The 14,415-nt window shown below is 34.0% G+C and overlaps 1 protein-coding gene across 3 annotated transcripts in view; it reads left to right on the forward strand.

The window, feature by feature from the left end:
• The window catches only part of LOC109035694 (uncharacterized), a 99,113-nt gene that overhangs the window by 65,270 nt on the left and 19,428 nt on the right, over positions 1–14,415 (forward strand). For all 3 annotated transcript variants that reach the window (XR_011899631.1, XM_019049402.2, XM_019049403.2), the window contains 10 exons: positions 551–679; positions 1,139–1,336; positions 1,936–2,232; positions 3,000–3,197; positions 4,311–4,457; positions 9,899–10,048; positions 10,614–10,754; positions 11,651–11,806; positions 12,514–12,612; positions 13,087–13,284. Coding sequence is in view for 2 of the 3 variants with exons in the window: in XM_019049402.2 (XP_018904947.2) it covers positions 551–679; positions 1,139–1,336; positions 1,936–2,232; positions 3,000–3,197; positions 4,311–4,457; positions 9,899–10,048; positions 10,614–10,754; positions 11,651–11,806; positions 12,514–12,612; positions 13,087–13,284 (1,713 nt within the window). In the remaining variant the exon portion in view is untranslated. The remainder of the gene's footprint in view (positions 1–550; positions 680–1,138; positions 1,337–1,935; positions 2,233–2,999; positions 3,198–4,310; positions 4,458–9,898; positions 10,049–10,613; positions 10,755–11,650; positions 11,807–12,513; positions 12,613–13,086; positions 13,285–14,415) is intronic.

A 14,415-nucleotide genomic window follows, 5' to 3' on the forward strand; every position in this document is an offset into this window, starting at 1 on the left:
CTAAAATTTTTACTGCCTTATTCCTTTTTTGCTCCATCCAGCAAAATTTGAATAAATCACATCAAAAGCATTTTTGTTGTCAAGGTTTTGTACATTAAAAATCAGGAGAATTAATGATGTTGTCTTGTCAACTAATTTTTACCGGCAACCTTGTATTTAAATGCCAAATTCATGGCTACTTACAACTGTTCATCTGTAAAAACTTTTACCACCCGGTGCAGGATTTTATCTGTAGCAGTCTTCTATCTGTAGATGACTAGGTACAAACATATTTTTTTTTTATTTTTTTTTTTTTGCTGATAATTTACAGGTGGGTCTTAACTGCTGTAATTAAATATAAAAGACAGCTTGATTCTAGAATATCTTGTCCATCATTTCTACTTGAATTTTGATGTAATTTCAACTGAATCAGTTAACCAAATTCAGATTGCAGTAAATCTCCAATTAATATTCAAAATTCCCCATCCAATGTAAAAATTTTAAATTAGCCCTGAATTTCTTAATTTTCATTTCATTGAAGATGATTCTCATTTCTATATTCTTTTTACAGAACGAGCACAATCCGGATGTAACGTCCAAAAGTGGTTTTACGCCTCTTCACATTTCCGCTCATTATGGCAATGAGGCTATTGCTAATTTGCTTCTTAGTAAAGGTGCCAATGTAAATTATTCCGCAAAGGTAAGAAAAATAATGTTTCATTTCTAGGTTAAGTTGATGCAGTTGGTCAGATTCATTGCAAGCAATGAAATCTAAATGACTGGAATTTTGACATGAGAATTTCTTGCTTGAATTCCAAGCAGGTTATCATAGCAAATTGGCTAAGTGGAAAATCATCAAGCCAATCAACAGAAAAAAGTAATAAACATATTTCGAGGAGGAAACTGAAATGAAAACATTAAAGCAGATTATTAGCAACATTTAGTCATATATTAATATCACCTATGATACGATAATATTTTTTATCCCTGCATCAGTTTCCAAAATACCGCAGACCCACATTCCTCAAAATGGGCAGTTATATCTGAGGAGCATTAAAAGTATGAATTAATGCGACAGCTCTATATCCATAAGATGAAATTTTACTATTTTTTGCGCTAAATCTTCAGTTTAAGAATCATAATTTTTCTCAAATTCCAGCATAATATCACACCCTTACATGTAGCAGCCAAATGGGGGCGAGCAAACATGGTGGCTTTACTCCTGGAAAAAGGGGCTAATATTGAATCCAAAACACGAGATGGTCTCACCCCATTGCACTGCGCTGCAAGATCTGGTCATGAACAGGTTGTTGACATGCTACTAGAGCGAGGTGCGCCCATCAGCTCCAAAACAAAGGTATACAATGAATCTTTATTTTACAAACTCCTTCAAACGATTTGGTGGTGTAAAATAGCGTTTTCTCTTATTGTAAAATGCTCATTTTTATAAGCTCTCTCTCTAGTTTCACCATAAAATGTTAATCATTTGGGTAAAACGTAAAAAGTTACTTTTAGCATTTCAAAAATGGCACAGGTTTTCCTTTATTTCTAAATTTTCTTTCAAAATATCCTCTTCCCAAGCTTCTGTCATTGTAATCTCATGATATACGCACCTGTGAGAATTGTCTCTCCGTAGAACTTGCTGGAATCTACTTTTGGCTACTTCCGTGTCGGTTCGAACAAAAGTCTTGGTGGCTACCTACTTGAAAATCCCATTTAGAATTTCTCAGATATTTTACAAATAAGTTTTATGTATTTTCACTTATTTCTACCCACTAATTTGAAGGTTTCATTAATTCTCTATTTTTTCAAAGCCATGGTTGAGGTTAAGTGAAAGCACCATTATTATTGTGCCAAAAAATATGTAGTGTACCATACCCAATTGTATGTGAAACCAAGCTGACACATTTATTCAAGTTTCTCATGCTATAATTTGTGCTCTCTGTTTGACTACAGAATGGTCTTTCACCTCTACACATGTCAGCGCAAGGTGATTTCGTAGATGCAGCACGGATTCTCCTGTACCATAGGGCTCCGGTAGATGATGTAACGGTCGACTACTTAACAGCTTTACATGTCGCTGCCCATTGTGGAAATGTCAGAGTGGCTAAGCTACTTCTGGATAGGAAAGCAGATCCCAATGCGCGAGCTCTCAATGGATTCACCCCGTTGCACATAGCTTGCAAGAAGAATCATATTAAGGTCGTCGAATTACTTTTGAAACAAGGTGCCTCAATTGAGGTCACAACTGAGGTAAGTTTTTTTTTTTTTTAATGAAAGTCCCAATCTGTTTTTTCTGTGGAAAAAGCTAAATAGGTTTTTTTTCCAAATTAATTGACGAGAAGCAGGGATGCATAACTCTCCCCATTCCGCTCTAAACTCAGTAGCTCTTTTATTTACTGCATCCATCATCCCCTTAGAATCCGCCAGGTAAATGTCCAGCAATATACAATCCAAAAGCAAATGGACAACTATCAAGAGTTTTTTTTTTCCGAACTTTTCATATTCTGATTAGATTACTTTTCTTGAGTCTTCAAAGGCCATATTCTTCTCAATTTTCGAAGGGGACAAAGTTTTTGAAGAGATTTTTTTCATCGCCTTTTCATTGTGTTTTACTTGTCATGAATAATCAATACTGTAGCATTTTCTCAAAAAATTTGCCATTGCCAAAATTCATAAGTAGGTAAAAGCAAGAAAAACTAATACAAATTTCCTGCTTGACAGGGAAATAGTTCTTGAAGAGGTTTTTTCATCGCCTTTTCATCATGTTTTACTTGTCGCAAAATAATTAATATTGTAGCATTTTTACGAAAGATTTGCCTTTGCCAAAATTTACATGTAAAAGCAAAAAAACAATAAAAATTACTGCAATGTTACACAATCCTAAAAATAGGATGATCATCCAATTTTTTTTCTTCTCTTTCTTTGTTCAATATTTTACGCTTCAAGTTTCTATCAAAAATTGCAATTATTCCACATCATTTCACTTGCTGAATTCAATCAATGCATGTTTCTTTCAGTCCGGCCTAACTCCATTACATGTAGCAAGTTTCATGGGCGCAATGAACATAGTAATTTTCCTGTTGCAAAATGGTGCTAATCCAGATATTCCAACGGTGCGTGGAGAGACACCTCTTCACCTTGCCGCTCGAGCGAATCAGACTGATATCATTAGAATTTTATTAAGGAATAATGCTCAAGTAGATGCCAGAGCAAGGGTGAGTGCACTTATCTTTCTTTTCAATCCATTTTTAATTAAAGTTCTTAGTGATCATTTTTATGTTGAGGAGGTCATAGATTGGCAATGGATTTTCAAAGTGACTTTTTGACTTACTTTATGAAAAATCATGAATTTTCATTTATTACACCTATTAAGATTATTCAAATCGGGGTTTTTTCTTCTTTTTTAATGAAAATTTGTGTCGAATTATTTTATTTTCCTCTAGCCTGTTTTTCATGCGTCTCAGAACCATGTTCGACATTTTGAGCGGCAATGATGCATAGTAAAAACTTAAAAAAGCGTTCGCTCTTTATTAGTGTGGATGTTTTTCTTGTGTGGTTGGTACAAGAAATTATGTGTGGCTTACAATTTTTTTTATCTATTTATTTAGATATCATTTTGAGAATAATGTATCGTCATAACTAGGAAGTTTCATCATCAAGGCTCATGAAGTAGGTCATGGCTCTGAGCTTTTTTTCAAATTGTATCGTTTTTGTAAGGAAAATGTGCGAACCATTTCTTAATTTTTAACATTGTAGGGGCAGATGGGGGTCTTTACTAGCGCTATGCAGTTTGAGAGAGAGGGGCCATTGTTAAGGGAACTGCTGTTCAATGTTTCTTAGCGATTTTTTATGTGTTTTTCAAGTCTTTTTGTATCCAACGGCTTATATGATTAGTCGTCCTCTGCACAAAGGAACGCATCTCAATTTGGCTGTTCCATATTTCTTACTAACATTTTATTTTTTATTTCAAAACATTCACATGAATTAGCCTAAAACATCCAGTGATTTTTTTCCCTCAATTTTTAAGATAAATTCGTTCGACAGTTTTCTCATGACATAAAAATGTTCCTAGAAATACTGAAACGCTAACAATATAAGTTCCTTGGTACGAAAGACTACGCATTGTGTAAGAAATAGAAGAAACATATCTAGAGATCCCAGCGCATTATTGTCTCCTAATTATTATTTTATTAATCATAATACTTCTGCTCCTTCAAATTGTAACCACAATCTGTCAATACTCTAAATGTAAAAGCTATTAAATATCTACTAGTTGCTCAAAGTTATGTATTTAAATGGTGTGATTAACATAATTATTTTCTTTTCAGGAACAACAAACTCCTTTGCACATTGCATCTCGCTTAGGGAATGTTGATATTGTGATGTTGCTTCTCCAGCATGGAGCCCAAGTAGATTCCACAACCAAAGACCTGTACTCAGCGCTGCACATCGCCGCAAAGGAAGGCCAAGACGAGGTAAAGTACCTTCTTGGTCGTTGTCTCACCCAACGAATAGACACTACCTACATCATGGATAGGTTTTGGTCCTTTGACCCCGAGGTTTTCATTTAGTCACCCTTATTCTCTTGGTGTTTCAGAACTGAAGACTTAGTGTTAAAGCACTCATCAAAATGTCAGTGATGAAGCAACATTCAAAGTATTGAAGGAGAGAATCTAAGTTGTAAACCAAGATCTCAAATCGCTGATAAAGTCTAGGATAAATAATCAAGTTCTTTATTGCTCTGCCGTAGAAAGTTTCATGCTGAGAGTCTGTTTGTAAGAGTGTTCTACCATAGGCTATTGAGACAAATGACAATAATAACGAATAATTTTCCCTCTAATTCCTAGACTAGTCGCGTCCCATTTTAGAATAAGTTGACAACTCATTTCCTACTCTTTCACCGAAAAAAGTCTGTTTTCCAATTGAGCCACCCGCTGGATAATACTGTAATGATATTTATATCCCACCTTCGACCTTATTGCAGATATTAGATTTGAGCTATTTACGATTATTATGCTCACTTTTCTATCTCCTCCCCCCCCCCTTCGCTCCTTAAAGAAAAATTTAAAAAAATTTACGATGAATAATGTTGTTGCTTCTTAGAGGTGTTGCCAATTCTCTACCCTGCATTTTTGCACTCCCACTTTTATTTCTTCCTGGGTACATTGTGCTCTTCACATCTCAAAAACTGTGGCAGACAAGTATTCAGGAGAGATTGGCCGAGTGAGTTTAGGATGTCTTCATGAAATGATACCTTTTTCTTTGAAAACTCACAATTTTAGTTAACAGTTGGAAGATCTCAGCTAATTTTATGGGATCGGGGATTTTGTTCTCAAAGAAAACTTGCTTGATTGCAATAAGCGACCAGCATTAAGAACCTTTTGCACCTCTGCTTATGCTGATCACTTTCTTTCATCATCTATCCCAAATGAATGAATGAATAAAATGAGGAATGAATCATCTATCCCAAAATGGGGAATATGATTGCTCCTTATCTTTCTTTTCAGTTCTTTCTAGTTTTTCTCACCGAGCCTAAAAAAAAAAAAAAACATTGGACGAAACTACGCTAGTTAAAGAAACACCTGTACAGTTAAAAATATTTTGTCATTTAGAATACTTCTTCTCTGACCACTTTCTCTCTCTTACTTACTGTGTATATCTATCCTTTCTTCTATTATCTATCAATCCTATATCTCCACTATCATATCAAATTGTCTCTAATAGTTACCGTTAGTTTTGTGATGGGTAGTTGTAATTTAAAGTTTCCTACAAATGTCAGCAAATGAGTAATCGTTCGAGTATCAAATAACTTTTTTTTAAATTTCTACTTTAAGATGCTCTGTCTCTAGATTGAACTGTTTGATTAGAGTAATTTTGGTGCTAACTGAATCTTCCCTTTTATCATGGAATGGTGTAATCATTTGTTGAGTTTTATCTCTATTTTTTAAAGAAACAAAAAATAATAATAATAATTCCCCAGTAACTACGTTGACCTTTTATTGTTACGTTATTATGTTATAATTTTTTACTGATATTGTTACTGGATTGAGTATCTTCTAATTAAATTTTTATTTAATTCTATCTCTTCTCCTCCTTTCTTTCTCATCTAATCTATCATTTTAGACCCCTCTCCATTCTTGATCTCTCTCTCTCTTTCCAATCCGTAATGATTCTAAATAATAAAAACCCCTTTGCAAGAGGTTTAGGTAACCTAATTCAACCCTATTAAATTTTTTGTATTACATACCAATTCCAGAAAGTAGATTCTTCGCAAATTTAAATTAAATCTAAATTTCTAGTTCTTTCTTTTCTTTCAAATATATATTTTCATTTTTTATTTTAGTAGCATACTCATCAATTCCATGTTGCATTTCTTATTTGCTCTGCTCATGTTTTTATTCTCCTGATAAATTCATAATGCAGGAGTTCATAAGGTTTCTCTTTCTACATGTGTGAAGAATGAAGATTTCCTTCGATTTTTAAGATAGTTTTTTTCCTCTTAAAATGAACTGTCGTCCCCTTTTTCTTTATTAGCCTCTGAATCTATCCTTCCAAGTTTCTCATTTACTACTCGACTAAATAGCTCCTCCAAAATTGAATAATACTTCTGAGAACCATTTTAAAGATGTCTAAGTAATCAGAAATTGACGTTCAGGATTTGTGTGACCATTACTTTTTCCTTGAGAGAACAAGAAATCCTTTTACACTGTTGTACACTGTAATCGTCTAGTGCAGTTTCATATTTTTTGGGATCAATCAAAAAACGAAGAAGCCAAAAAAATAAATTTGAAGTAAAACGAAGCTTCAAATTTCATACCAAGTGTGAAAAAATGAATTTAGCGAAAGTTGAGTTAAGAGAGGAAGATAAACAATGCCTTTGTACCGAGAATAGCAAGAGAAATCCGATGGTAAGGGAGTGTCAAGTGGATGTAAATCAAGGGTAGCACAGAGGAGAAGTCAGCTTAAATTTTTGATACGCTCGCTGAAGCTCCGTCAGATGAAAGCTGTTAGTTCAGTGTTTTTTAGTGAATTGAAAGTGACTCTAGCTAGAAGGCGATGAACATGGCCAGGGAGTCAAGGGATGTGACCAACGTCTAAAAAATGACGGAGGTAAGATTTTAAGCTGGCTTCTAACCCCTGTGTGGCCTTTTATTTGGACTGGATTGTTTTAACTTTTGTCCCTGGTTCCGCAAGCATCCTCCATGAATTATTTCATCTCCAGTGCTTTTATTTTTAACTTCCTATTTTAAGTTTGGTAAATTTGTGGTGGAACTAGCAAAACTGGTCAAGTTTTCATCAAACAGAATAATTATCTGAAACAAGCTATGTTTCACTTCGCAATACTAATATTTCACATTCTTATCATTTAATGAAGTGAAAATAAACTTGCAATACTCTCGGAAATTTTGCATAAATTTGACCTGTCTTATCAAATTTGTTGAAAAAAATTTATAAAGTAACATAACAAACTAAATATTAGAAGAAATTTTGTATAAATGTTTTTCTCGTTTCACCCTCGCTTTAGTGATTTCTTAACAGTGACTTTCTTGCTTCTACCCCCAGAACATTTTTTAGCGTGTAATGAAGATATGAGAAATAGACTAAAGTTTTTTTATAGATACTTTGATGCATTTCACGAATAAAATTTTACTGTCTTGATATTATTAGTTTAATCCTGCTTTGCTAGCAATTTTATTGAATTATTTTTATTCAAGTTTTTTTTTTTTTTTTTTTTTTTTACTTTCTAATCTCTACGCGATTCTATATTTTAAAATTTATTGAAAGTAGAAACAGTTTTTATCATCTGTGAACATTTATTTGAATAAACGAAAAGCACGATAAGAGCTCCATATTAATTGGTGACTATCATATACAGTTAATTAGTGACTGTTAAATAGTTATAGATTTCTTTGTTTTTTATGAATTTGAACCCAATCGTAGATTTCTTCGCAGGAAAAGATCGGTCTGAGTAGGAGCATCATCTTTCTAAATCAATACTTATGTCGCTTATCCTTGTAAATAGATGTTTCTTTCCTAGGAATTAGGGGCGAATCAGCGTACTTGGAGATGAGCTGTTCTCGCCAGCACAGTCCCTTTAGCACAGGTTCTCCATTTGGGAAAGCCCTAGCACTAATTTCTTTAAATATTAAATCTTTCCCAGACTTGAATTTTGAAAATTGTTCTTTTTCTTAATTAATTTCTCTCTGAATTATCTATTGTTCCTTCTCCTTTCTCTCTTATTCTTTGAAATCATTAACTTTACTTTTTTTGCAACTAACTTAAAAAATCCAAAAGAAGTTAACATGTTGACTACTTTAAATTCATTAAGACCTTTTCTTGTCATTGAAATAGTAAGATTGTTGCTCTTTTGAGCCTCTAAGAAAGACTACTCTGATTAATTGCCTCTTGTTTTTTGTTTTGCATCTGTGAATGACTGTTTTTCCCTGCGACCCAATGCCATCTTCCTTTTGTGTCTGTTTATTACTCACTTTGAAGTCAGCTTAATGTGTCTCCTCCTTGATTTCTCGTTAATTTCGTTGTCCTTGAATTGTGTATCGTTAAAATTTGATACATAGGAGGTACTCAAAGAGCAATTCCATATCTTTTGTTACTATACTAACAAAATGTTCCTTCAGCTCTCATTTTTGGCTTTGCAGTTTTTATTTCTTTAGCATGTTTGACATATCATACTATGTTCAACAGTAAATGTAGTATGTACAGTAGCTGCAAAATTTCGCCAGAGTAAAAATAAGAGTCATGTCTATCTGTAAATGTCTCAAAAATCACGATGAGCGCATTAGCAAAGTTTGAAATGTACTCCTAAATTTACAATCTGCGCAAGAAACTTAGTGATAGTACAGCACAAGTGAACAATTCTTTAGAGTAGTCGTTCTATCCAACCCTGTGCACTAGGATACTACACAATATTCAACATGGCCAACCCCGATCTCCCAAAACACATGTGCCTGGACGAGATGCTAACCATTTGTTAACAACCCAGTATGTTTACATTCACGATTTCTTCGTGTTGATAAATATCGGCTTCGGTTAACCTTGTGCTCCCGATTGCGATTTGCGCGCGGAAGTGTTGGCTATGTTGGGTATTGCTATCGCGAGAGGGTTGAATGGAACGGCTCCTTTAACGGAATTTCACCTGTGCAGTAGCATCGTTTTTGAATCAGGAAGCTCATAAAACGCAAATTTCTTACGCAGATTGTAAAGTTAGGAGTGCATTTCAAACTTTGCCAATGCGCTCATCATGATTTTTGAGACATTTGCTTTGAAAAACTACTCTTATTTTTGCTCTAGCAAAAGTTTGTATCAGGCTCATTGCAATTAACATTTGGTCACAGACATAATATGCCACTCTGTGAGTTTACTTTTGTTGGCTTCAGCATTTCGTTGAATCATCCGCTTTTCTCCTCTTTCTGCTGCACTCACTCTTGTAGAAAAAAAAAAAAAAATCGTCAAATTTACTTTTTCAGAGAATGGTCTCCTTTAATGGAATCATGTAAATCAATAATGCGGAATTATTCTGGTGAAACAAAAAAGTCCTAATAAATATAAGTAGAGGTACGAAGAGAAAGTTTTAAATCTAAGTAAAATCCGACTCTTTATGTTGGCTCCGAGTTTCTAAAAATTGAAAATCATGACGCAGCTGTGCAATTGCAGAAGAAAATTAAGATTGAGTGATCAACATTTCCTCTCCTTTTTCAGGCTGCTTTGGCAATTATTGCATAAACATAAGAAGCAGAAAAAAATTCAGGTTTTTCTTTAAAAAATTCCTAATATTTTTTGCCAGATACTTTATAAAATTATTTTTAGTTGACTATGAAGTGAATTTTTCTCATCAATCTCTAGGAGAAACCTCTGTGAAGAATAACAACATTAATTTTTTTGTATTTCTGTTCATCAGGTTGCATCAATTTTATTGGATAACGGTGCCTCTTTGAACTGCACTACGAAAAAAGGTTTCACGCCTTCTCATCTTGCAGCCAAACATGGACACATGAAAGTAGCAAGTCTTTTACTTCAGAAAGATGCCCCAGTAGATGCTCAGGGAAAGGTATGAAGCTTTTGATGATTTTTTTGTTGAGTTTTTGTCAAATTTTTTAAAATGAACAAAGCTATAGCACGGTTAAAAATAGAATCAAAATGCTATATCTTCATCCTCTGTTGACTAAGTTTAAACATGATAGCAACAGCTTTCCTCTTTAAGGAAACATAATCTAAATAAATTTAAGCTTGAATGTTTGCGATAGCCTCGAAACTCAGATTCTAAACTCCACAGCCACAGTAGATGATGTCATACACTATGTTTTTCCAAAATCGATATCTTTATTGACATTGAACGTAGAAACTACCTTCTTGGAAAGATCTTATTATTGTTATTAGCTAATTTGCATGCTTAAACCATCTCAATGCAAATCTGTGACTAGTGCAACTGATCAATTTTTTCTTCACAGAAAATATTTTAAGTGTGTACTCTGAAACTTTTATGGCGGTTTTTAAGAAATTTTTGAATCTCATGAAAAAATGCTACACACCCGGTGAAAAAAAGAAGGAGAAAATCAGCTCAGGTATTGAGACTGACAGAATTGTTTCAAGGGTTCATTTATTTTCAATTTCAGAATGGTGTGACACCATTGCATGTAGCCAGCCATTATGATCATCAAAATGTCGCATTACTTCTTCTGGACAAAGGAGCTTCTCCTCACGCTACAGCCAAGAATGGCCACACTCCCATCCATATTGCAGCTCGCAAAAATCAGGTACACTATATACTCTAATCTATTTTTTCACGTACTCTCCTCACGAATATTCTTGAGTTTTAGTTAAATTTGAACTCCTCCTCATAAGAAAAAGGCAATTTTTAAATGTGTGGAAGTCTTTTTTTTCCACGAAGGGAAAATGTTTAAAATAGGGCATAAAATACATAAAAAATGATTTTAGTTAAAATATCTGTCCATTAGTTTTTATCATTCGTCATTTTTAGTTTTTGTCGTGTCTTCAAATTGTCTTCATATTTTAACTTCTCAATTGTTTATTAGTAAATTTATTTAAAGCATGGTTCATCCAAAAAATGTATGTATTTTCTCTCTTTTACAAAATATTTTAAATTGTCCCTCATTCGTATCACTACAGTTTGTAAAACATATCAGAAAAACATTTTTTTTTAAAATCATCAAGACATTTAAGGTGTGAAAACCATGGCATTTAAGAGTAAATTTTACAACACTTGCTTTCTAAAACACCCCGAGACCCATTCAGTAGATCAACTCTTGTGTTTGAAAAATGCGATTGTATGAGAAGAATATCTGAAGTATTCTTGCCACTGGTGCGGTTGTCAGCTATCATGAAAAGCCATTTAAAAAATTTAAGAACAGATATTTAAGTTAAAACATTTCATATTCTTGATCCTTGTCACTCAGTTTTCTCTTCTGAAAAGAGTGCCTAGGAATGAATTTTCATTAATATCCCACCTATGAGTTTCACAAACTCCAACTTACTGTCTACTTATGAATTTCTTTATTGCTTACACTCTTGATGACTTTCAGAGTGCGCACCTGTGTAAGTTCAATGTAATTTTTGGGATTTATCTGCTATCACCACTTATTGAGTTCCGAAAATTGTATGTGTGTAAATTTACCTTCTCATTTTATTTTAGATGGATATTGCCACCACTTTATTAGAATATGGAGCGAAAGCTGATGTAGAATCCAAGGCTGGATTCACGCCACTCCATCTGAGCTCTCAAGAAGGTCACTCTGATATGTCCAGTCTTCTCATAGAGCATCATGCTGACGTCAATCATAAAGCCAAAGTAAGTTGTTCGTCTTCATATTTTTCCCTCACAAGCTTCTCCAACTGTCCAGAAAACATGCTTATCATGTGACTGCCACAAATGGCATGTGAACCCATATTATGATGAAACTAAAACTATCTTCTAGATGGGAACATCATGAGTCTTCCAAGATCAGTTAGTTGAGATTTTGACTACCAACATGCAGTTGCGAAACTAAACACATTCAGAAGAGAGTATGTAATTTCAAACTGGTGAGCATCCTTGAACAAAGAAAAAATGTTCTTTTCTGCCAAAACATAATATCTAGCCCTATGTCACTCAAAGTTTCAGCAACAAACAACAGCTGAACTGAAGTACCGAGATTGAGAATGTCATATTTTTATACTGCAGAGACTGTCACAGTAACTTGAGCAATTTAACTTAAGTAGATTATGGTTTTTTCATGAGTGGAAAGTTGAAATTTATGCAACAAGAAACGTTAATATTTATGCTAATGCACAAAAGTACCTTGTCTAGGACTTACTTTCAATAATATTCGTCACTTTTATTGTATTAATTAGGAAATTTTCATCTCAAAACACTTGACATAATGCTTTAACTCGCACTTTTTTAGAGGCTCGTTTGATAATGAGATTGTTTACCACACTTAAAAGCCCATTTTCAAACAGCAAAATCCTTATTGTTCACTTGTCTATGGCTATTAATTCTTTTTATTTTAATTTCAGAACGGCCTAACCCCACTTCATCTCTGCGCTCAAGAAGACAAAGTCAATGTCGCTTCGATTTTAATCAAAAATGGAGCTGAAGTCAATGCTATCACGAAGGTAACTTTGAAATAGTTTTTCTTCCCTTCTCAAACATATTTGTCTTCTTATGTGAAGACTTTGCTTTAAGGCAACTCAACATCCATAGTTTTACCTTTTTTAAGCAGGAATAGCAAACAAAGAATCTATTAGTTGTTCTTTTAAATGACTCGCATAGTTGGCTGGTGTCTCAGAATTATTTAGGCATAGACGTTACAAATTTTTTATTAAAAGATACAGAAATTCAAGTGCTGTACGCCAACATAAAAAGTAACACATTTCTAATAGTGGCTCTAGCTAAGACTTTTTGCTGTTTTAAGATATTATGTTGTCACAAGATAAAGCACATTTTAAAATTATTTTTGGCCTTGACCACCTAGATAACCAATTCGGCCTACAGTCTGATCTCACTGACACCGTTTGACTTCACTGTCATAGCGGAATTATCTTTATTTGTAAGCTAAATGTCTCAAATTTATCAAATAATGCTTTCAGACTGGATTTACCCCTCTGCACGTGGCGAGCCATTTTGGACAATTGAACATGGTCCGACTCCTACTGGCACATGATGCGGACCCGAAAATAACAACAAACCTCGGTTACTCTCCGTTGCATCAAGCGGCACAGCAAGGCCACTCTACTATCGTAGCTATTCTCCTTGACAATGGAGCTTCACCTAATATTGTGAATCATGTAAGTGGGGTCTTGGATTTTTTTTTACGTGTCAAGAGTAAAAGCACCATTTACTGAAATTGTTAGGAATCATTGAAAAATCCAGTAAATTCAAACATCAGCTTTTTTGTGGCATCAGCGCTAAATTTGAAATCTGATACCTGACAAAATTATTCTGCATGTGATCAGCATCTATTGGGAAGCAAATTTCAGAAATCAGCTCTGGTAGCGACCCGAGTTAGTAGGTTAGTAGGTGAATAAAATGATATGCTATCAATTTTATCAAATTTGGATTATTATGCTCATATCAATGGGGCTTCCTTTTTTTTTATCTTTATTTATATTCACATTGGGCGTGGTATTTTTTATTTTTCTTTCAAAAAAATAATGGTCTGATTCAGTGGAATTTTTATTTTATTATTCTTAATAATAGTTGCTTTTATAGGGTATATTTTACCTTGAGGACAAATATCTTTTTGAGGAGCTACAGTTATTACTAATTTAATTTCGTCTATTCCCAGGTTAGGCGAAACTATTGTTTTTTGAATTTGAGGAGGATTTTCTGTCGGTAATGCTACCCTAAATCGATTTTTTTCTTTTCATTTTATCTTTCCATTTTTAGTTATGTTCCTAATTTTAATTCATCTGGTTTTTCTTCATGTGCATGGGTCTAACAATCCTCTAGGACTTGTAGGGTCTTATGACAAAGTCTTTTTTTATCCTTATTATGTAATTAAGGATCTTTTTGGATTTATCTTTTTTATAATTACATTACATTATAATTACATCTTTTGTCTGTGGTGTACAGTACATTAGTTGACACTTGCTTTTTTTTTTTTTTTTTGCTGATTTTATCCGTGAATCTATCTGTAGACTGAATACCTGGACATAGACAACTGCCAGTTAATACCCATCTAAGGACTTTCTATCGCAGTGGTAAGAGGATAATGAAGATAAGATTGAGAGGAACACAACATCTGGTACCCAAATTCTCCATATTCACAGTCTATTTACAGTCAATCTTATCTGGAACTCTGTAGGTATCCTAGGTTACAGGCGCATTGCAGCAGCAGCTCGCCAAGATGGTTCAAAGCTGGGTACCTGCTTGAACATTTCTGATGCGTTAGACATAAAATTCTATCACTAGAAATT

The sequence above is a fragment of the Bemisia tabaci genome, chromosome 3, assembly GCF_918797505.1.
Source record: "Bemisia tabaci chromosome 3, PGI_BMITA_v3".
Lineage (NCBI taxonomy): Eukaryota > Metazoa > Arthropoda > Insecta > Hemiptera > Aleyrodidae > Bemisia > Bemisia tabaci.